The following is a 24,701-nucleotide window of genomic DNA, read 5'->3' on the forward strand; positions in this document are numbered from 1 at the left end:
GGTCCTCCCTGTTAAGTACACTTTAACCTATGTGTCCGAACTAATGCCACCACTTTGGCGATGAAAGATCATTCAGCAACCTCGTAATCAAAACAGCAAGAAAGGCTCTTTTCACAGCCACATTAATCAAGTAATAGGCCCCGTTGATTTGTCTATGCCAACTTAACGTCGAGGGCCTATCTCGCTCAAAGGCTAATGTCATTGTGAGGCTGTTAATGGACAATAACATCGACGTCCTGATGCTGCAAGAAACACACATTGCAGAAGAAGACTCAGCATGCCTTAAGATACCAGGAGACCAAAACTCCCACCAAAACCGACCAAAACAGAATGGCCACCTATATCAGGCCGAAACTAAAAGGCAGAGCCAAAGCTCTACCAGCAACAGACAAGCTTAACTATTGGTGTCTCAGCCAGTGAGCTGACAATATATGATGTGTATAAGTTGTCTAGCCAGAAGTTTCTCTTACCAGCCCGACCAAAATCACAACGTCCATCTGTGTACCATGGTGATTTCAACAGCCACCATACAGCATGGAGCTATTCAATGAATGGCGTTTCATGTGAACAGTTTGCTGAGTAGGCATCGGCACAGAATCAGTACCTGCTGTTCGATGCAAAGCAAAAAGTACCTTCCACTCAGCCTGATGGAAGAAAGAATACACACCTGACCTATGTTTTATGTCCATTGCATTTTGAACTGTTCTGGACCCCTTCCCGCACAGTCAGCACAACCCAGTGATGGTACACATCAGCCTGGAACTCCCTGTCACTACCAGCATGCCAGCTCCACACTGGAACCTCAGATGGCTGGTTTGGCTGGGTCTCTCTACCACTGTCCAAAAAACAAAACAACAACTCTCATCAATAGCATTCCACCAAAGCCCAAAAAGGTTGACTGCTTCATGATGCTTATTATTAAAGCTGCAAAAAAGAGCTTTGGAATGATAAGAGTCATTGCATAATAAACCAAACAACAAAACAAACTTGGTCAATGTGACTGTATTTTTACCAGGGTGGTTAAAAACCCTCTTACCTCCTCTTTGTCCATTTGTTAAATGGGAACTTTTTCTCTCTTGGCCATTAAGGCTCCCATTAATTTCAGGTGGTGAAGTACTGGTCTCCCGTAGTACAAAGGAGAACTAATTCTCATTCATGATTCATAGGGGTAAAGACTGAATGGTGAGAGTGGATTTGCCTGGGTTGGAAGGAGAGAAGGCTGTGGGGGACAGCAAGGTGTTGGTCATTAGAAAAGTGGGGGAAACAAAGTGTGAGAGTGAAAGAGATATTTTCCAAAGAGAGAAAATCCAAAATTCAGGAAGAGGAGAGAATGGGAGAATGCTAGAGAGATCGAAGGGGAAAACTAGTTGGAGAGAGGAAGAAGGAAAAAATGGAAGAAAAGGATAAAGCACAAGAACTCTAAAATCTGGTGTTAGTTAATTTAATTCCTTTCTCCGCTTTTCCCTAATGATTCCCTTAACCACTGTCACACGTTGGGAGAAAGGGATGGGATGACTGAATACTGGAGGTAGGAGTATTACAGAAACTTCAAATTCATTCCTCATAAAAATTGAGGTGAGGCGGGGGTCTTTAAGATGCTGAACCTGCCCTTGCTTTCTGGGTTTCTCTTATGCCTCTGTGCTTTCACCCCCAGAGTGAGGACTTTTTGATTGACACTTGCTGTGTCTATTGTGGATGAAAAAACAAAGGACAGACACTTGAGAAAAGTTTGTCCTTTGGTTTTTTTCATCCACGTGTGTGAACTGGATGTGCTGGGTTTTTTTTATTGATCTCAATCAACTCCTATTGAAATTAGTGGGAGTCTTTCTACTGAGCTCAATGGGAGTTGGGTCTGTCCCCCAATATATAGCTGATGTGTTTCAAATGAATTTTTTTCTTTGAAAAATTACCTTTTCATAGAAAAAAATTGCATTTTGAAATTTTCCACAAATGAAACACTTTGTTTTTAGTGCTTCCTCACTCTCCCATTTTTTCTCTCCCTTATTTTACTTCCCTCTTTCCCCCTTCAGTGGTGAAATGTTTTTTAAAAAGGGAATGGGAAGGAATTTTGGAGCGAGGGGGAAAGAAATAGAAAACAAACTCCAAAAAGCTTCTAAACTGATTTCTTTCTTTCTTTCTTTCTTTCTTTCTTTCTTTCTTTCTTTCTTTCTTTCCAAAAGAAGTTCCTTTTCTAAACTTGCAGGTCAACAATAATTTTGGCATTTTCAAACTTCCTCACGAAAAATCTCTACCATATTCCAACCAGGTGTAATAGCTGGTCTGCCATGTGTATGTGTAGTCTATATGAACTAGAGTGTATGAAACGGGTCACTTTCATATTAATAGCTACACAAGTTGATATAATTCTGTATGTAAAGAGGTTCTACTTACAGCATTTGTGTGTACATTACATATACTTTTGTTCCACACTGGCAATTTAGAGAGAGTGAAATTAACAGCATTTCTACTGTAATTTTGTTTGCCACCTGTGCTGTATCAGGCTCTTCCCAACAGAGCTCACCTGCTGGTAGTGCGCGAAGTGTGTCTTTTAATTTCTCTTTCATTGTTATTGGTACTTCCAGACCTAAGGACTCTGGAGGTGGTTTGCAGGGTGACTAAATCTGTTAAAGAAGCTGAACTTTGAGTTGAGGGACTGGAGGTCAGATGCTCCTCTGACTTGTATTCTGTTCTCCCATAGTCATATCTCTCTTTTTCAAAGAGATCACATCATTGACTGAGGAGAACTTAAAATAAATATATATATATAAAATGTGACTAATTATAAGGCTGAGACACATTGTTCCTCTCATGCCTCAGCTTCCCCTTTGCAATTCAAAGGACAGAGGGCCTTCATTAATATTTTTGCACTACACTTTGCTGTGCATGCTTGCAATGCACTGGTCATGTATAAGAGGTGGTTTTCCCCTCCAGGGGTTAGCCAGCCCTGTTCTTATCTGACCAAGCTGGGAAGGAGTCAAGTGATCCTTGTCAACAGCTGAGAGAGCTCCAGTGGAGGCAAGCTGCGATTGGCTCATGTGCCTGGGCCTGGAGTAGAGAAATGGGGATGGTATGAAAGACCTCGGGGCCTCTGCAGCCTCAGTTGAGTGGGAATGGCTTTGTTTTGTGTGACTTTGAGGGTGTTTTTTGTTTCATTTAATAAACGGTCCGGAGGGAATGGCCTGAAAGAGACTTGGGCATGGCATTAGGTCCTTCCTGGGCTGGGGGAGACAGGCCAGGAGCCTGAAATCTTTTGTAATGCTCTTTAGTGGTATCATGCTCTTTGGCTCTTTAAGTACACATGGATCTTGCCTAAGGATTCACCTGTGAAGTAAATCACTGATGAATCCACCTGGCAGCAGCTGTGCTTGTGAGCTTTCTCTCATGACCTTGCACCTTAGCACCCAACTTTATGTTCCAACTACAACTCTTTGTAGGAAGCTCTGGAGATGTTCCCAGAGTGACAGGGCCTCTGGGCATAGACCAGGACCAAAGTTAACCTCCTCCACTCATCATGTACAGCAAGCATAATCTCACACCCCTCTTTCCTTGTGCAGTGTGAAGGATATCCTTGGCTTTAATACTCTCACCCCTTCATTTTCTGCCACCAGCTACCTATGCTATCTCCTCTTCACCCCATCTTTTACCAAATATCTCCTCTCTCTCTCACACTCACACACACACACACACACACACACACACACACACACACATCCATCCCTCTGTAAAAAAGTGACATGCTGTGGGTGTAAAATCAGCTGGAACAGAGACACTTCTTATGCAAAACTTAAAAAAAAAAATCTTTAGTTTTGTGCCACTAAAAGATATTTTATTTCAGTATATAGGTCACTAAATTTTAAAGGGAAAGTCAGTTTAGATCAAGGGACTGTAGTTTTGGCTGTATGATTTGTTATAAGTAATGAACTCCTAAAGAACACAGTCTGTGGCCGTCAATCCTTGCTAATTCATTTCTGCAGAAAGTTTTCAAATGATAATATTCATATTTTGGGGAAGTGGGGGTGGTTATTTTACAGATAGTGTTAATCATTGTCCCTATACTTACACTGTCAAACAAAACAATGGAAAATTAAAAGGAAATCAAATTTACAAATTAAAATGTTTAGTAAGGGGCAAAAAATTGAGCTTGGTCCACTTCGCTAGTTTCGTTTAAATTTCTCGAGCATGACGTGTGAATAGATTTACTGGTGCATTGTGGCAGCAGTTTCTTGACAAACATCTGCAGTGCCTGAATAACAGAGTGAATGTGCTGTATATGAATGAAACTGCTCTTTCTATCCGCCTCTCTTCATTTTTCTGGTCTTCAGTGAATGTTTTTTTAGTTTTCTTTTCACCAAATAATGTGACTTCTGAGGAAAAAAGTGGAGTTCTGTCAAAGGCCTTGTTGGAACCAAGGGTTCGAAACATTTTTCCCCCTGAAAACAAACTTTGCATTCTTATTCTGTTTTAATAAAATATTCAAATTGACCTTGCATTTGTATTTGGCATTTAGCTTCAAGTAAAAAAAAAAGAAACCCTGGCCTTGTTTTTTCGTGTCACTCAGATGTGGAATGGGTTAATAAAGTTGCAGGCATAATTACTAGCATGGCAAATTCTGAGACCTTTCATGGGGATGCAAGGCTACTGGGAATGTATCTCTGAGGCACAAGGAGCTAGAAATAGAGATGGTGTTCTTTAGGGAAAATGCTGGGGAGAGCCTAGGGGTAATGTCTGCCGGGAGGGGTGGGGGGAAGAGCATTGTCTTTGCTTGTACTACCATAAAGCCAAACCACAAGGAGGATATGTGTGATATATACCGTGTGTGTATAATCTGTGTGAAGCAATTTAGGAATTGCACCTGCTCACAATGCAAAGCAGGATTTCATGACAGGTTTCTAGAAGGGAGGGTGGTTAAACAAACACTCATGGCTCCTTAATGGACATTACACCAACAGTCTTGTGAGTCCAGAGTAGACTGAATAGCTAGTGTCTGTGGTTTCCCATTCATTTGTGCGTGCTCTAACCCAATGATTTTTTTCCAACCGTTTGAAAGCTTGAGGCACTCTTTAGGAAAATGAAACCAACAGCAAACTCTTCCTTCCCAGTTACTTGACCAATCCGTATGCATCTTCAGTGGGCTCCAGTGAGTCCTGGGATGGACGCATCATATGCTTTGAAAAACGCTGATACAACCCCAAGATTTGTAGCAGTCCAAGCTCTGTTGTGGTTTTGGGGTTTGGGTGAAATCTTGTTGAAGCTAGTGGTTGCAATAGCCGCCCTTCATTCAGGATAAATGTTAAAAGCAATTAACCTTGTTTACGGAATAGATAGCTGAAACAATTGGAGCCACCACACAGTAGGAGCCATGAAAGGCCAGTTAAAAATCTAATCTATCTGGATGAAGGTGTTTGATTGTGGAGCACTGAATGCAAATACAGAGGGCTGGATATTGTTTGAGGGAACTCTGCATGCATCTGTGTGAGTGAGAGAGAAAATGCAGAAATACCACAGAAGCCCACGGGGAAAGTAACATGCAAACCAGACCTAGAAACAGACGAATGTGCTTGTAGCATGACGCTGAGAAAAGCTGAGCGAGAGAGCCTTTGGGTAGAGTGCTGGCTAGAAAGAGGCTTTGAACTGTGAGCAAAGGAACTGTCTCCTGTGTAATTCCTACTGTGTTGAGAGAAATAGAATTTACGTACATTCTTTTAAATAAACAGGATTGAATCAAAGAAATACCGAATTCCATCATCAATTTCTCCTCCAAAGAAAACTACGCACAAGACCCCAAGTATTAGGTAACCAGGGTAAAACAAGCTTAACTTATTGGGACATGGGCAGTTGCAGCACGTAGGTGCTCAGCGCAGAAGCTCTGCATTAAGGTAGGGAATGGTAAAAGCCTGTATTGCCAATACTGTTATCAGTTGTTGGGGACTACTGAGCTAGGTCTTTTCCATCTCTAATTTCCATGTATCCATAAAATACAGAGGTTGATTTTAAAAAAGCCAGAAGTTATGAAGAATAGCTGCTGATCATACTTTTTTGTTCTGATAATTTTCTTTCCTTTTTTGTTTACTTTTAAGCTGTTTTCTGTAGTCTGTTTATTTGATAGTTGACTGTTGCTTGGGGCAAAAGGCATTCCTTGTTAGTGGAGCACTCAGTCTGGTTATTCAAAGTTGACCTTACTCAGCCTGTGATGGTATTCCAGTTTCCCTTCAGCAGTGTTTGTGTTGAGCATATTTTCACTAGCATGTCGAGTGGGCTCCTTTTTAAACAAATATTTTCACACTGTTGTGGAGAGTGAATCAAAATGCACTTAATAGCCTGCCTTTATTTTTCTATTGTAGAACCACGATGTATCAACTCCCATTGAACTGCTCATTAACGCTAGAAGGATTCCTTATTTGTAGCTGTCTACCTTCTTTCCGTGTGCATTCAGTGTTGGAATGCATGTGCTATTTGATTGGCAGAAAAAGTACAGATGTTGAGTCTTTAATCTGTCATCTGCACTGGGATTTCAACTATTATATAAGGAGTAATGTCTTCTGCCATCATCTGCATTGTAGCTCTCCAATCCCAGAAAGAGCCGTTAAGCACATGGTAACTGTACTAGTTTCCTAACTAATTAGTTAGCACCACACTTTGAAATGTAAAGCACTGTATCAGAGTTGCAGAGTAACTGCATCTCTAGTCCCCCTCCATGGTCCCTCACGGGCACCCACTTAAGGTGCCCAACTCCCAGCCATCATCTCTCTTGGGCAGAGACTCGCATCTCTCTCTTTTCTGACAGGGTTTTTAAGGCTGCACAGCTCCCTGCCTTACATTGTGATATCCCCAGCAAGTCTGTCTGTGTAAAGGCCAGCACCTGTGCTTTGCTTTCTCTCCGAGGGTTATGAACATTGCATTGCCAGCAGTTGTGAGTTACCCCACAGCTCTTACTAAGCTAGCACATTTATTCTGAAGGTAAAATCATTACAGAAAAAAAACATAAAAACACTAAAGATTTAAATCAACACTAAACGTACGCAGAATCACCCATTAGTCTCTCGGCCCCTAGTAGGCCCAAAGTCTTTCAAAACCTTCTGCAAGTGTTGGGGGCCCCCCTGGAAGAGAAGATCCTGTCCATTTGCTGGTTCAGAAAGAAGACCCTGTGTCAGCTCAAGCTCACCATTTTACACCAAAAACCCTTTCTTTGTGTCCTAGTCTCTGGAAAATCCAGTATGAACCAGTACATGCAAACCTCTCCAGGGGCTGGTACCTTTCTAGAGTTGTTTAGTCTCAGTGACTTGCCTTAATCACACCCAAACTGTTTTTAGTTTCTGGAGGAGCTGTGGCAACCTTCCCCCATGGAGCAGAACACAATCATACATAAACAATTCATAAGTTTAATACATTGGCCCCCCAAAGACTCTGAGGTTGCAATAGCTGTCATACTGTAGAAGTGCTAAGTACTGTTGTTATAAGAGTAGAGTTTCTTATCACTAAAACATGTAGGAACTAGTCAGAACTTGGCCATTGTGAAGCGCACTGAATAGTAAAATGATTAGCTGTTGAAAGCTGTTTGTGAATCTACAGCAGTCTCCACCACTCTCTTTATCTGCAGGAGCCTAACTTGAAGGGCACCATGACTTCATCCTTTTGGATTTTCATATTTTTGGTGTGTTTAAAGCTGTCTCTGGCAGCTGTCACCATGTTAGGTTGTTGGGTCTTTGCAGTTTAATCATGCTGCCCTCTTTTCATGCAGCCAGCGTGTGTTTCAGGCTTGGTGGAGGTCAGTATGAGCGAAGTTCACAGCAAATGCCTGATTCACCCTCGACCTTCTCAAATCCTGAAGCAACTAGTCTCCTATTTAAGAATCCATCTATTAGCCCCCATCCCATGGCAACGTCCTGCTTCCAATCCTCTCTTTCAGTTGTCTAATTCTCCAAACTCTCTTATGACTATCAGCCATCTGGCAGGCGCACTGGTCTGACTCCCTGCCATCCCAGTTGCACCAGCGAGCAATGTCAATTCTGCTTACATCCACTTGCCAAACTTCCTCCCTTTCAGGACTCAAGTACCAGATACTAGGCAGCATTTTGAGGACTAAAGTTACATACCCTGGACAGTGTTTGTAATGTTTAGTCTTACAGCTTCCTTATTGTACATGTCCCTCTTGTTATTCACAAGTGTTTGTTTTCTTTATGTAGTTCTTGTATTCCTCTCATTATGGTGGAAATTTATGAGAGAGAGAGGCCAGAGTGACAGCAGTCAGAATATCTCCTTTTCACTTTTTTGAAGATTGGTGCCATGTTTTCTTTTTTTCTTCCCCTTTCCCCCCCCCAAGCCTTTAGGTACTTCCCCAAGTAAACATCTCTCTCCAAATATAAGTTAGGGTCGAGTACAACACTGGTGCAGTAAATTAATTAGCAAATCCCTGTAGCATCAGAGCTGCATGTATATTCTCAAGTCTGCTTTATGTTTAGATATTCCTGTTTTCCAAGTATTCCCTTTCCTGCTTATCATAGCTATCATTACATGGGCCCTGCGTCTTAACTTCCAAGGTTTCTTTTCTTTAAAATAATTAATTGTTTCAGCCATTTTGGAGTCATTAATTCCATTTCCCACCCCAACACCCCCAATCATTTATTTAACTGACCTACTTTCTGCCTAGGCTTCCTTTTCACTTGATAAACCCTCCTGATTCCTATTGATCCTTTTCACTACCATAAACTCATTCTGCATTTTGCACTCCCTTTGTTTTTCCCTGTGTGCCTTAACTGACTATTGTTTAGTTGCCTTCTTACCCCTCACCCTTGCCACTTCTCATAGCTGGTGATCATGCATTTTTAACCTTTCATTTTAATTAAAATGAATGTTTAAGGTGAACAAAACATAGGGGAAGGAAACACCAGAAAAGTGAAACAGAGAAGGGAATATAGGAGAATCCTCCACAGACACATCCACCTGTACCTCGTATTTTCCCAATTAGCATGAGAAGATCATAAAGAAAGTATTACAGTGTGAAAACAAAGACCCAAAAGAACCCTACTGCTATGGGTGGATCCCCAAAATCCATTTGAGTGACCTACTTCAAATGTTTCCAAGCTCTTTCACTTCTGCTTTGAGCCTGTACATGACAATTGACAAGCCTAAAGAGATTTTAGCACTATTAAAAGTTATTAAAATATATGGATTAGATTGGAATGGGTCTTTCAACCTTATCATTATAATGTCTTCCTCATCGGAAACTTAGCATGTCAGGGAGCACAATGCTTTTCCTGGCTTCAGATTGCAAGGAAGAAAAGATGCCACGATCGTCCGTGCCTTGCAATGTGGCAAATGTTCTCCTGCCTGTGTTGCTCAGTCACCGACCCCACAGGGATTTCTGCATCACTGATTATATCATTGTGATGTCCCTCAAGAGCCCTTTGCATCTAAGTCTGGAATTCTTTAGATGAAGGAGAAGGTCCTTATTGTATGGTCTAACATCTCTGTTTAAAATACAAATGTTGATATCCAGCCCCGTCGCTGTCATTGATAAGCACCGTACACTCCTCCCCACGTTCTACAATTCATCCTGATGTGTTATGGCTGCCTCTCTCCCCTAGTACAGTGAGAAAGCTGATGGAACTGCACAGTGATAATGAATGCAGCCTTTTTATTTCCCTTCCAGGTCACACAGCCCCTTATCTCTGACTTGGCAGAGATGCTGGAGCCAGAGGGATGACATGTATAAAGAAGCAATAAAGGCCTTCTGTACTTTTGGCCAGTTCTTCTGTTTGGCTGCTTTAGGGAAGGCTGTTGTCTGTGAAGAGCTGTACACTTGAGGCTGCCTGCCTGTCCATCTTGAGTGACCCAACTTAGCAGAAAATGAGTGGTTCTGGCTTTATGAACCCAAGCCTGCTCCTGGACTCAGTTGCCACAGGGCCTTCAGGATGATATCCATTTGTCCCCCCGATACTGACTACTGACACATCAAACTCCACAAGCCCTAGTGTCTAGTAGCCCAGCTTCAGGAATCCAGGTCTCCACCATTGGACCCTGGGCAGAGGCTTTTGGTTGGGAGCAATCCATTGGTTTTTGTTTTTATCCTTTATAAAGGATGTTGTTCTTTATATTGTCTTCATTGACTTGTTCCTGCCTGTTGATCCATCTGAAAGCCTAATCCAATTTTCCTTGGTGCAATAAAATGTTAACAGAGTCTGAGAGGGTTATGTCACTGGAATCTTTTTTTTTTTTCCTTCACTTTTCTCTGTTTTGTTTGTTTTTGAAGTTCTTGCTTAAGGTGGGTCCTGCTCTGATAGGTTTGTACACAGGAAATGTACGTTATCCTCGTCTCATTTGGAAATTTTCAGCTTTTATGACTCTGGCCTTTGTACCTGTTTGTGATTTACTTTTTGGCGAAAATACAAAATGCAGCATGAAACAGAGCTTCATGGGATGTGTAAATACAGCCAGTTGAGATAAGTTAATGGTACTCTGCCAATGCAGGTTATCTACACCAAGGATCTGGCTTCAGCTAGCAGAAAGAGTATCATTGATTCTAGCCTCATAGTTGTTGAGCCCACTGATTATAAAAGTACTGAGTAACTAACCTCAAATGAGCTGAAAGTGGAATGTGTAAGCCACAGAATGAAAAGAGAAACAAAACCAGGCAGGTACATGTATAATCTACTTTCTTTTACACAGACAAATTAACCTTGGACTTCATGCCAGTTCCACTAAAACAAATACCCCTGACAAAAAGAATAAACCTGCCAAATGAATGCTTGCATTATCCACTGATCTATACAAAACTTTTCTTTCTAATCCTGTTTTGTTGCAAGTCAGTCCAGAGCACCTGCCACTAAGTACTGGTACTAATGTATTTTATGTTTATAGATGACATCAAGGAGATTCACTGCCCTTGGCACTAGTCAACTGGAAAATACCTGAAAGAGGCGCAATACTAATGAATGAACAGGAGTTAGTGTCATCAGCGCACTGTGAAATACTACAATAGGGAATCAGTAGTGCTGCTGAAGATAGGGTTGCAAAAAATTGCCCTTGTAGCTTCTGGATTTCATACAGGGATAAGTCTAACACATGTTTGAGCCTTGCTCAAAAGTGAAAATTTTCTGGAAAGTTTGAGCAAAATTCCTTCAGCTGTTGAGTTTGTTGAGGATGGGAAAGAAAGATCTACTATTCACGTTGAAAAAAATCCAAAAGCCCACACATGTACCCTAACCACATTTTTTAGACAAAGCTAAAGCAAAAAGAGCTGAAGTTTGAAATCTGGGTTGACTACCATCCTCACTGAGGACTTGTGCCTTTGTTAGTTGTAGGAGAAAAAACAACAGATATTATTGCCAACAAATTACATGTTGAGCACACACATTGAAAAACAAATACATAAAATTCTTTGTTTCAGTGATTGCAGTTAAACTTTCCAGTTGTCTTGGATAACTAAATAAAATTAATTTGTTACATTCCTTGGACTCTCATTACAGTAAATCTAGGGAATACTCCAAATACTGATGTATCTCTATCTATTTATTTAAGGCACCACTGACAAGTTTTAAGAGTGACTACAGAACAGACTTATAGAACCACAGTGGTGGATTTAGACTAAATAGGCCTTTATCCAATCCAAACAAAACTCCTTCTCGCAAAAGGATTTGTGGAGCTCCCAGCTCTGCTAATGCTACCTACTGGTCCCCAGTTCCTGTGTCAGACTTTGGTGGTGCGTCCCTGTGACAGCCATGCTTTGTGGGTTGAGGAGTCACTTCATATCAGGGCCAGATTCATTGATCCTGCCCTTCCATGCATAGTGAATCTTGGTTTGAGTGTGCACTCCAGTCACAAAATGTACAGGTTTTGCTGGTTTTGACAGAGGAACTGGTGAACTGTGTGAGGTAGATACCTACAGAGTAATTGGAGCTTTTCCCCTCTTAAAGCCAGGAAATAAATGCAAAAACTATCATTTATGAAACATTAAATTTACTAGATCAGGCACTAAAAGTCAGGAAATTTTAAAGTTCAGGTTGTACCGGAAAGTGTTCATGCTAAGCGCTAATGTATCTATCTGCTTAATTTGCCTCATCTATTGAGTTGAAACCCTAAATAACAGAAATTAGATTCTTTACTACAGGAGTTGGGCAGAGAGTGGAAATAGTATGTGAATATTTAGAGAAGTTTGAGAGTAAATGTCAACAGTTGTTCACATCCTGTGATCTTAGGGTGCTTAGACATTACACTAGTGCAGATACTTGCAAAAATTGAAAGTTAAGCTTGAATAATCACTGAAATAAAATTTGCAATGGCAATCTGCCCTGTGCCAGTTCTTGATCTTTTTACACTTGAGTGTGTTCAGAGACACTGCACTGATGTTAGGGAGCTGAATTAGGATTTTCACTGTTATAAATGTGTAGACCCTAGAAAATCAGGTGAAGGCTCAAGGCCTAAATTCAGAATCTGTCCTTCTGAGCTCACTGTGTAGTTGACCCAATAAGGGAAGCAGAAACAAAAATGAGTAATTCTGAATAACCAATTTGAAGAATGTGTAATCTGTTCAAAATGGGGATACAACCTCCATATATCAAATGTATTGTGAATTATGTGCTCAGCTATAGCTACTGTGCATCAGGGTAATGTGTGTGAGATTCAGCTTGTGTAAGAAGCAGAGCTTAAAATAGAATGGTATGTAAGAATGTATCCTTCCTAAATATAAAGATTTCCTCATGTCATAAACAAGCACAGAGAGGTTTTTAAGTTGATGATATTAATGTTCTCTTTCATGACTCTCTTGTTTTCTTAATGGAATACTCCCCCTCCACTGTTTCAATATTTTCTTGAAAGCCTTTGTGTTTTTGCTGCACATCCTATTGTAAAGATTTTCCTGTTGGTTTTATTTTCCGGTCAGTGAATTTTAATTTGCATTTCCTCTATCTGATTTTGTCATTGTGTTTATATTGTAATGGGTTGTTTAGACTTTCCTTCCATTGCATTCCTCTTTGTCCTTCCCCCCCCCCCCCAACCCAATAAGTATTTTATCTCCTTTTCCAGACTTCCATTAACCCTTTGAAGTAAGAAATCAAAGGAAAGAGTCCAAATAGTTCAGATCTCTTCTTTGAGATACTTAATTGGAGTCAGATCATTTGGAGTGGGAAGAGAAGGTCCTATGAACTTGTAACACTTGGAAGTTAATATAGTTGTTTTGTTATTCCCATAGAAACGAGATATTTTTTAATAAGCTCCTAAAAACAAGTTACAACTGTACACAGAGAGTCTGATTCTTTATAACAATTGCTTAATGGAAACTTGCTATTTTTGTACATTAACTCTTTGGCCCTTGCACACCCTATGGAGGGAAATGGTTTTAACTGTATTCTGAATGGGGCCTTTGAGAAAGCAGGAACCACCCAGAGGCCCTGATTGTCTTACACACCATGCAGTACTTACAGCTGCAGAAAAGACACGCTTTGAAACTTCAGAGCTAAGTCTCAGTAGAAAGACAGTCAGTTCTGCTGGGTCATCTCTAATGTCTTCTGAAATGTAAATAGGGGAAATCTGCAGGATTGGAGTGACACATCAGTGTATATGCATCAGGTCCTATCGAAGGTTGGTGGGAGATCTGTCGACCATTTGAGTCTGACTGGTTCTGCTTGATTAGTTCACTTTGTATTTTCCAATCAGACATTCATTTATTCGCTCTTTACATGGAATACATCTCTCCGAGTTAGAAACCTGTTTCATTTTTTCAGGACACCTGGTTGTGATGGCTCCAGCATGCACATTTGTGTTGGTGACTTAGAATGTGTGTTGTGGCTTTTTTTCTAGGTGTTTCTTGTCTTATAATTTGATAGTCACTGCTGACTTTCTGTGATAGGGTTGTCCATTTCATTGAATGGAAGGAGTCAGATCTGCATTCCCCTCTCCCCCACATCCCTCTTTTAACAACACCACCACCACCACCAACAACAAAAGGAGGTAAATCAGTGTCACTCTCTCATGAAAAAACTGTGATTGATAAAAGTTCTTTTCATGCCCGAATAAAACTTTTTTGGCAGAGAGTCAGCATTATTAATTTCCATGGATTATACTGAATATATGCAGTCATTCCAACTGGGACTGTGATCCTGTCAGACCTCATGAGCTAAGCAGTATTGGCCTGATTGGATGGGAGACCAACAGGTATAACCCACATGATCTAAAAAGCAGAGTTGGAAATTTTCTCGGCAGCCCCTTTTGCTGAGAGTCAGTGCTGAACCAGTGCCTTGATGGGGCACTGTATTGCTGTAGATGCTGCCTCTTAGGATAAGACACAAGACAAGGTGTCTTGTGCTTATTAAAGATCCCTTGGCACTTTTCACAATAATAGGGATGTTAATCCCATTAACGAGTGTCCTGGCCAAATTCCAGGTGGATAATTACAGTACATTCTGCTTGCTTTATTCCCCTACAGTCTCAATTAGAGATCATATTCTTCTTCATTTTCTGTCTTTTGTAATACAGGCTATCTAGTGTTGCTGTGTTCTGTTAGCGTATGAGTAGTCGCAAACAGCTACTGTTCTGTCGGAGAGATGGAAGCATTTAATTACTGGCTGAAGTCATTTTGTGTGTGTGTGTACACATATAGGAAAACATGGTCAAGAGTAAGTGCTTTGGGATTCTCTCTTAAGATGAAAGGCTCCCTGGATAAAGCATATATAAAATATTATTGCATAAAAATGATATTCACTTTTTGTGAACAATTTATTTCTCTTCACTGTAAGAGTTTTACATGTAGTCACTAGATAATACCATCTTTACAGCATTTATTCTTTTGGCCTATCTTTGCTCCTTTCTCTTCTTTCCCTCCTCCACCCCCTTCCCTTTGAAACCACATGCACAAATACTGTCATAGATGCTCATCTTCAATGACTACCAGAGGAAGAACCCCTTGAATATGACCGGATAAGTGAATTGTGCTTGACAGGTTCTTACTTACATACTGCAGTCAACTACCAACACCTGTTCCTTCAAACGCAAAAACATTTTAATGAGCATACAGAGATGTGAAGTGAAAAGCCAGCTTTCTCCATAGGGAGAGACTCACGCCCAGATCCACAATAAATCATAGAGGCTTAAGTTCAATATTTAGGCGCCATCGAGATCAATCCTCTGTTCAGCTGCCACCTAACCCTGGAGGCTCCTAAAGTCCCTCAGTGCCTAAATATCATGAAAGTCTCCTAGGCACCTAAGTTTCTGCTTGTAGGCATGTGCAGAACACTTAAGTCTAGGTGCTTGGACGCTTATCTTGATCAGGATACTCTAACCATGTGAAAGTAGACATTGTCTGAAATTTCCCACCTCTCAGGTGGCAGCCCCAACCACTGGACTATAGAGTCATTCTCTCTCTCTCTGGCCCAATGACTATTTAATTATTTATGTACAGCTGAACAGCTTCAACAGCAGAGAGTGAGGGAGTCCCCCATCAGAACATAGAATCATAGAATATTAGAGTTGGAAGGGACCTCAGGAGGTCATCTAGTCCAATCCCCTGCTCGAAGCAGGACCAACCCCAACTAAACCACCCCAGCCATGGCTTTGTCAAGCTGCACTTTAAAAACCTCTAAGGATGGAGATTACACTACCTCCTTAGGTAACCCATTCCAGTGTTTCACCACCCTCCTAGTGAAAAAGTTTTTCCTAATATCCAACCTAGACCTCCCCCACTGCAACTTGAGACCATTGCTCCTAGTTCTGTCATCTTCTACTACTACTGAGAACAGCCTAGCTCCATCCTCCCTGGAACCCCCTTTCAGGTAGTTAAAGGCTGCTATCAAATCCCCCCTCATTCTTCTTTTTTGCAGACTAAACAAGCTTAGTTTCCTCAGCCTCTCCTTATAAGTCAGGTGCTCCAGCCCCCTAATCATTTTTGTTGCCCTCAGCTGGACTGTGTCTGATTTGTCCACATCCTTTCTGTAGTGGGGGGCCCAAAACTGGACACAATGCTCCAAATGTGGCTTCACCAATGCTGAATAGAGGGGAATAATCACTTCCCTCGATCTGCTGGCACACCATAGTCCCGTGGGTAGGGCACTCATCTGAGAGGTGGCAGTTCCCTCTCGTCAGGCAGGGGGAGGAAGTGGACCCACATCCCAGGTGAGTTCCCTAATCACTGCGCTAAAGGTTATAAGGGGGGAGTCATAGTCATCGTCCTCCCTCGGCTGTTTTGGGTAGATTTAGGGGTCTACTGCTGCCTTCTTACAGAAACTGTAAGGTACCTTGGTGCCTGACTCCAAGAAAGGGATCCCAGCTGTGGATCGTGAGTGGATATAGGTGCCTAACTACTTGAGTGGGGTGCTTAGAATACATCCCACTCCTCGGCATCTGCTATTGGCAAGCTCAGGTAGCTCCCGACCTATGGTGCTGCAGTGGCGTAGCTATACGTGGCCCTCGGTGGGCCACAGCCCACCCACTTTGAAAGCAGGCCCACCCAACCAGATTTTCATCCTGTGTTTTTATCAGCCACTGTAAAACGTGATTTTAAACCATTACATGTTAGTGACAAATCACAGGCATTATTCCAAAGTGTGGGGGAGGGTTCTTTTGTTTAAATATAATCAAGCAGACAGATTTTGATTGGTAAATGACTTTATCCATTAGTTGCTGTAATGCAATTCCCAGTATTGTGAGCGGGTGCTGGCTTTTATGGGTCTCATTCTCAGGCACTTGACTCTCCCCATGCATTGCATAGGAAGCCTGAGCACCTAATTTGGGGTTTGTGAATTCTTCTGGGTGACTATGCGCCTAAAACTTAGGTGCTGCAACACCTAAAACCTTTTGTGGGCTTGGACCTCAGTTCTTAGAAAGCTTTTCTTCATGCTTTTCTTCATGCCTGAGGATTTCAGATTTATTTGGTATCAAACAGTGTTAGAGTACACCAAAGCGGAATGAGAGTTGTTGGAGTTTGCTGTGTTAGGTCATTTACAGTGCCCTGAATGTTTGATTCTGGACATTTTCTTTGTTTTTTTGTTTTGTTTTGTGAGGGAGAGGTTGAGTTTTCGGTTTTTGGGTTTTTTTTGTTTGGTTTGGTTTGATTTGGTTTTTGCACTAGGAATATGATAAATTGCCTTCCTTAACTCAGACCAAAATCTAGCTTCAATTTCTTTAAGATCCCTTTTGATGAGAGAGAATTTGAGTGCATGTTTACAAATCTGCTTATGAATTGTCCTCATTCTACTATGCCTGCATGTGTCAGGTGAGTTGCATAGCAGGATAGTTGCACAGAAAATGACATTAGCAGTTGAGTCTGATATTTTTGCCAACATCTTTTTGAGGTTCTGCAAGAACTTAACATTATTGTTTATAATGATAATGACATCTAGTTATTAAAGTCAAATTAGATTTCTGTGTGCAGTTTTTCTAGCCTGATCTTTCTGTTGCCAGTACACACTTTCCCCTTCCTCACCACCCATCACTTACACCTGTAAAAACAGCTGTCACTGTTGAAAGGACTGGTCTGGAGGTTGGTTTGTTGGTTTTTTTGTGCTAATTTTGTCAAGACACTTCTCTAAATTGGCATAAAAAGAAATACTTGGGCCGCAGACTGGACTGATGTAGTAGCATGTTGCCCAGCAACACAGCATTAAATGTTTCTTTTGACTTTGAGAGTTTCCTAACTTTGTAAGCACTGGAATGGATCCCTCTGTATTAATGATGCTACTTTTTGAGATTGCATTAACAATATTATCAGAACTTCTCTTTTGGAAAGGTTTTATACTTAGGCCTGGTCTACATCTAAAACTTAGATCAACTTAGCTGTGTCGCTCAGGGATGTAAAAAATGTTTGCATTCTGAGCTCTGTTGTTAGGTCAGCCTAACCCCCGGTGTAGATGTGGTTGGGTTGATGGAAGAATTCTTCTGTTCACCTAGTTACTGCCTCTTGGTGAGGTGGATTACCTACATCGATGGAAAACCCCCTTCTGTTGATGTAGGAAGTATCTGTACTACAGTGCTATTGCTGCACTGATGCAGTGCTGTTGCTGGGCTGCTGTAGTGTAGACATACCCGTAGGATGTTAAATTTTAGCCGAATATGTCTATATGGCTAAATTTCAAAGGCAAGATGTGTAAATTATGGTCTAAATGTTTGGGGATATTAAATTAGGCAAGTGGAAAGATGTGTATATATATATATCCACTTTAAGGTATAGTTTTTGTTGTTAGCAGGAATGGAAGTGGTTTTTCTGTCATTAGTAAATCCACCCCTCAAAAGGCAGTAGCTAGGTTGACAGAAGAATTCTTCAGTTGACCTACTGTTGTCTTAGGTTGGCTTAAATACGTGTCTCAGAGGTTTGTGATATTTTTTTTCATAATCCCTGAGAAACATAGGTTGAGGTAAGTTTTAGGTGTAGGCCAGGCCTTGGTTTAGACAGGTCCAAGCATTCTGAGAGAAGTGTGAGTAGTAATCTAATTCCTTTAGTTTCCCTTTAATTCTGAAGCCTAGCCAAGTGAGGTTCTCATGGCACTATCATAGTGACATTCAAGAAAGCAAGATGAAGCTGTCGTCCTTTGGAGGCACGGCACTGGAGGTTTTATTAGAATGAATGGCAATTTATTTTATGTAATGTTCTAATGTTGGCTGTTCTTCACTTTTGCAGACTGCATCTGTTTTCCTCCTTTAGGAGTACTCTATATCCCTTTTATAATTTCTTCTGATTTTTGTGTGTGTGTTTTGCCAGGGGGAAATCTTCTAGGACGATTACTTTTGATCAGTTTAAGGAAGCTCTTCAAGAACTCTCCAAGAAACGATTTAAAGACAAGAGCAATGAGGAAGCGGTTCAAGAAATACATAAGCTAATCGAAGGAAAAGCCCCGATCATATCTGGAGTAACGGTACAGTAGTACTTTAATAGTGACATACACTAAATTTCACTCCCCTTTCCAAAGCTGTTTCCTTTTAGGAGCCTAAAGATTGACTCAGAGACTCTAAGATCAGAAGGGACTATCATGATCATCTAGTCTGGCCTCCTGCACACTGCAGGCCACAGAACCCTCAGCCACCCACTCCTGTAATAGACTCCTAACCTCTGGCTGAGTTACTGAAGTCCTCAAAACATGGTTTAAAGACTTCAAGTTACAGTGAATCCATCATTTAGACTAGCTTAAACCTACAAGAGACCTGTGCCCCACACTGCAGTGGAAGACTAAAAACCTGCCAATCTGACCTAGGGGAAAATTCCTTCCTGATCCCAATTATGGGGATCAGTTATGCCCTGAGCATGTGGGCAAGACCCATCAGCCAGGCACCTGGGAAAGAATTCTCTGTAGTAACTCAGAGTCCTCCCCATCTAGTGTCCCATCACCAGCCGTTGGAGATATTTGCTGCTGAGATTAACTGGGAACTGGCAATGGGCCTGCATGAAATGTTTGTGCAATATCTCAGTATCACACTATTACATACCCCTCCTAGACAGTACTATGCTGCTCAGTACTACCCAATAAGAAAGGAAAGTCAAAATAATAGAGAGCTCTAGCATGTGCTCTGAGCAGAGAAATGTTAGTTGTAAATTGTGCTGCAAGAAAAATGGGAGTTAAATACAAGACTTGTTAAACAATTTTAAAGAGTTTTGATTAAATCCACAAACCAAAAGAAAGCAAGGACTTAAGTCTTAAAGTAAACCTAGCATACCATAAGAGCCATGTGGACATGGGAATGTTAAGGGCACAGTTCTCAGTTTTGTATGGTCCGTTCTTAAATCTTTTTCCTCCCCCTAAGACTGTGAGATCCATAATGTTGTTCAGTATTTTTGATATTGGTAGGGATGCTGTTAGTTTAGTCCCAATAAATAGGTTTTGGGTAACAAAAACAAGTTTTACAAAGCCTACGGTTGATAGACTTATTTATTTTTAATGTCAAGTTTGCTTGCTTTCCTCCTCTCCACCCCAAAAAGTAAGCATTTCCCTACTGTTTTAACCCAAATAAAGCAGCATTGTGCCAGTATGAGAACCAGAAAGTGAAACTGGCACAGTTACACTGTTCATTTATTTTCACTATCAAAACTGAGTGAAATGCAAAAATTAAATAGACCGCATATGTGGTAAAAAGTAACGTAGGACCAGGTTTTGGAAGATTCTGAAAAGCATGCCTAAATGTAAGTATCTGAGTACTCCCACTGTAGTTAAGTCAATGGGAAAATTCACTCGCTTACAGTAAGGCATGTGTTCAACTCTTACTGAATTTGAGCCTAGGTCTTTTAATCAAAACTTTAATTTTAAACACTCTTTCCAAGGAGAGGTTTAGGACAAATGCCAATACACAGTGGGCCTTTCTAGTGAAGAGAGACAGATTTATGAAGATTTCTCTCTCTGATCCTTATAGCATTTATCAGGTTTTTACAGGATCTTTGAAATCTGTGATAGCTATAATCATGACACTGTAGTTCTAAGGTTCAGTTCAATTAATTTAGGGCCAAATCTTGTTTTTGTTTTAAATCAGTAGTAACTTTGTAATTGACTTAAATGGATTAAGTGTTTCACCCTTTATTGTATTTTACAACTGCCAAAATTATATTGTGTTTCAGCCTCAATGAAGTGCTTAACATCGTGAATGTATTAACTAACTCGCTTCTTCATACAAGGATTCTTGCTTCTATTTGTACACATTCTGTAAAGCTTACTCCAAACCCCTTCTAATCTTTGGTGTTGTCAGTAATTAGGTACTTAAATGAACAATGGCTAATAATGCACACATACCTACTTCCTGCATGTGTTGAGGGGCATTGAGTGATTTGCAGAGGTACGGTGTAGCACTGTGGAAGTGCTTAATATTCTTACTGAGATATGCCAACACAGTGGTGGAGGTACGCAGTCAGAATGAGTCTTGCCTGCATTGTTCCCTTTTGTATCTGCGAGCTATTGTATAGATAATATGGGGGGGAAAGAATGGAAATGAGGGCCAATTTTAATTAGAAGAGGTAGACCTGAAAAGTAGTTTTTATTCCTTTAAGCAGGACTTCTAAATTGACACATTTAACAGCTGCAACTCAGATGGGATCCTGTGGCTCTTAAAATATGCTGTGAGGAGCTCTCCCTCATTGCTTTGGAGAGGGTTTTGATCGAGGTGGAACCCAGTTTTATTCTGTCCCCCTGAATGTTGAAGGAGGGGTTAAAACATGCCTGTTGTTCTTGATGACCATGAGGGGTTACAGATGCAACAACCCATAATGTCTTGTAAACCTTAGTTGGAAGCTTTCCACGGTGATCTGTCTACTAATCGAGTAACACCAGGTACTTTCCTCAAACATTAGGTTTTTAGAAGAAAAGCTTATTCTGAGAGCTGACAGCAAGAGTACCATGTAATTGAAGTACACAGTTGTTGGCAATGTCACCCAGAAAGGATTTGATCTAACCAGCTCTTCATGCCAGCCTAGTTTAATGGGAGAGATACCATTACGCAGAGAGGAGCCATACATTTTAAGTTTTTAGTGGAGAGGCCAGTGAAATATTTTCCAAGGGTTACTTTTTTGTTTTAAGTTCCAGAGGGGTAGCCGTGTTAGTCTGTATACAGCAAAAACAACGAGAGTCCTGTAGCACTTTAAAGACTAACTCATTTAATTTCTGCAGGAAATTAAATTTGTTAGTCTTTAAAGTGCTACAGGGCTCTCGTTGATGGGTTTTTTTGGTTTTGTTTTAGTTTTCTGTTGCTTTGGCTGTTCATGTTTTAATGGAGTTTGTGTGTGCATGTCAGGGCTGTGCATTCAGTTCTGCTGAAAACAGAATTAATCTGTATTTCTTGGTATGTGTATTTGTTGGTCCTTTTAGGATTCAGGGAGCCATTTGGGGGGGCCCAAATAATACTTTGGGCATATCTCACTATTTCAGTTACTGAATGATGGAAATAGTACAAAGTGGGGCTCATATGTTGGTAGACTTCAGTGGAAGATCAAGGGCTTTTGATGGTTCACCTTCTTGGGTTGAGTTTTGGCCGAGGTTTTCTATGCTGGGGCACATCTATTTTAAAGGAATACCCATTCTCCCTTAAGGAGTTCTCTGCTTCAGCAGTGAGATCTACAAGTCCTTAATTTTGAGGTTGGAGGATGCTGGGCACTGGAACTCTCACTATAAGGGATTCATATTTTTTTTTCTTCAGAATGTTTTTGGAATGACCAAATTATTTGTTGATTGATACAAAGCAGCCAGATACTAAGATGAGTGGAAATGTTGATCTGTAATCTGGAATGTGAGATGCATCAGAAGTCCTGCAAAACATTATAAAATGGTTATGCATTGCAAACAAGGTGTGTTGGAATGATTTTTGTGCAAGGGTTTTCTCTCATGTTGACAGAACAGAAATGAAAACTGAAATTGCAATGGATGGTTCAGTTGTTTGGGAGAGTGGAGAGGTAATTCTTGGGAGACCAGAGAATACTATAAATTAATTCCATTCCAACTTTGGTGGTGAAAGAGGTAAGGTGTATTTTGGAAAAGTGCCTGTGATAAATCAAGGTGATCCAGACTTTATCATGGGTCTTTTGTGGCTCTCAGCACTTTATCTACCCATTCTACACCAAAAAGCTCTTGATATTTCAGACAATGCCTTGGGCAGTTTAATTTGGCAGTCTAGAATGGATTCTATCCAGGACTAGAAGTTTAACTCTGCCCTGCTGGAAAATGCTGGATTCAATAACTTAATGAATCAATTTTTTTTTAAGTGAAGCTCCATTCAGCTTTGTGCAGTTCCAGGTTGGGGTAATTGCATGTGCAAATGGGTATTTGCTAGATAAAGCCCAAATATATAGGCACATACATGCACATACTTTTTTGTGATTGAAAATATTCAGTAGGTGATGGATCATAAAATGGTGTCTCGAAAATAAAAGATCAGTTGTATGTGAACTATTGTCTTTAGACTAATTTAGCTAAAGGCAACTTATAACTAAAAAAACCTAAATGCGGCTAATTATCATACAGTTCAAGCAGTTGGAAGCCAATTGGAAGGGTTGCTAAATTAAAGAGCAAAACTGTTTGCCTGCTCTTCAGCTGAAAACCATCACTATGAAAGAGAAGATAGACAAGTGGCTTGCCAAGTGGGTTAAGTAGCACTGTATTTAAAATAACCACAGAGTTAGTTTAAATACAGTGCTACTTTTTTGTTTTTTAGGCACAAGTGGGATAAGCACATAACTTCATACCTGTCTTCAAACGTTATCAGACGCTATTTACATCAGAAACAAACAATGACCCAAAGGCCCTACAGCAAGAAATAAAACTCCTTTAACTTAGTGGAATGAGGAGATCATTAGATCGCTCCAGTTAAATAAAAATCCTTGAAGCACTGAAGGAAGAGGGAAATTTAGATGCTTGGTCTAAGGGCTGGCTTCTCTTCCAAGTTCTGTCATTGCCATAACACCCAAGCATCATCCTTCTCAGGCAGCTGGACAACTCAACCCCTTATTCAGAAGAGGAGTTTCCTGTCCACTTCTAGGAAAGTAATGATGAATGTATTGGGAAACTAGGTAAAAACCCTTCTTTTGTGTGAGCTACAGACCTGTAGCCCCCTCACCAGTAATTGTAAAGCACTGGCTAAAGTTCAAGTTATCAGGCTGAATTCCTGTTTGAACTAATACCCCTGGCCCATGTAGGATTTAAAACCAATTTACTCCAGACAAAGAGAGATATGTTTAAGATTACATAGTAATATTTTAGACTATGAAATATTTCCTAGATTGTAAAATCTTTGGGCCAGGGATCATACCTTCTTCTACATTTCAAAAAAGCCTACTCAGAACAAATAAAGAAGAGTGGATAAAGTTATAGCCCACCTGGCAAAACAAAATCAGAGCTAAAGAAATTTGCCTTAATTTCAAACATGCATGCTAATTACTAATGTAAATTTTTACAGAAGAGGAATCCATGCAGGGGCAGCTGTTTTTTTGCTCCATGCTGTATGGTGCAGATGTGCTACTGAGAAGTTAACATGCTCCCACCTACTTATTTTCCCTGGAACAATTGCCAGCCCATACTTAGTTTTGTCCATGGCTGCAGACACAACACTTTGATAGAGTAAGTTGGATACACAACAGCACATTCAAGGAGTTTTGTTGAAATTTGGAACATATCATTAGCCAGCTGAAAAACCTGTATAAATATCCCACAGATTTACTTGTAACAAACTAGTGTGCACTGCGTCCCTTTCATTTGAAGGCAAGAGTTCCTCTTTTCCTTGCTTGCATCAGAATAGCAGTTATGAAGAAGCAATACAGGGTACTCAGCTTAGTTTTCTGGAAAAAAATCTTCACATTCAGGCTACAGTCAGAAGCTTAATCATAGTCTCAGGAGGTCATCTAGTCCAACCCCCTGCTCAAAGCAGGACTAACCTCAGCTATATCATCCCAACCAGGGCTTTGTCTCCCTATGTAATCAACCACATGCTTGCTTTGAAAAAAATCTTCACATTCAGGCCTCCTGCTTTACAGGTACTTTGGATATATTTTTTAATCTGGCAATGCCCCTCCTAATGCAGCCCAATAATATAAGTGTAGTTAAGTCAGAAGCCATAGCTTTGCACACCAAGTGATTTGAAGACCAATATTTCTCATGGACTACTTAATTCTTTTAAATACCTGGATATTAAAAGAACGGTACCTTAACAAAATCATGCTCTGTGGTATCTCTACTGACCTCTGACAGACGAGACCTGGAAAGATGAAAGTCCTTGTCTTAGTAGAAAAACAGACCTGTTTGAAAATTTTACATTTT

The 24,701-nt window shown here is 40.6% G+C and overlaps 1 protein-coding gene across 2 annotated transcripts in view; it reads left to right on the top strand.

Annotated features, from left to right (window-relative positions):
* The window catches only part of TPPP (tubulin polymerization promoting protein), a 99,578-nt gene that overhangs the window by 60,920 nt on the left and 13,957 nt on the right, over positions 1–24,701 (top strand). For both annotated transcript variants that reach the window (XM_067569814.1, XM_067569815.1), the window contains exon 3: positions 18,683–18,836. In XM_067569814.1, coding sequence (XP_067425915.1) covers positions 18,683–18,836 — 154 coding nt within the window. The remainder of the gene's footprint in view (positions 1–18,682; positions 18,837–24,701) is intronic.

This window comes from Emydura macquarii, unplaced genomic scaffold (genome assembly GCF_026122565.2).
Source record: "Emydura macquarii macquarii isolate MOO-44397 ecotype Brisbane River unplaced genomic scaffold, CSIRO-AGI_Emac_v2 contig_2948, whole genome shotgun sequence".
In the NCBI taxonomy this organism is placed as follows: Eukaryota; Metazoa; Chordata; order Testudines; family Chelidae; genus Emydura; species Emydura macquarii.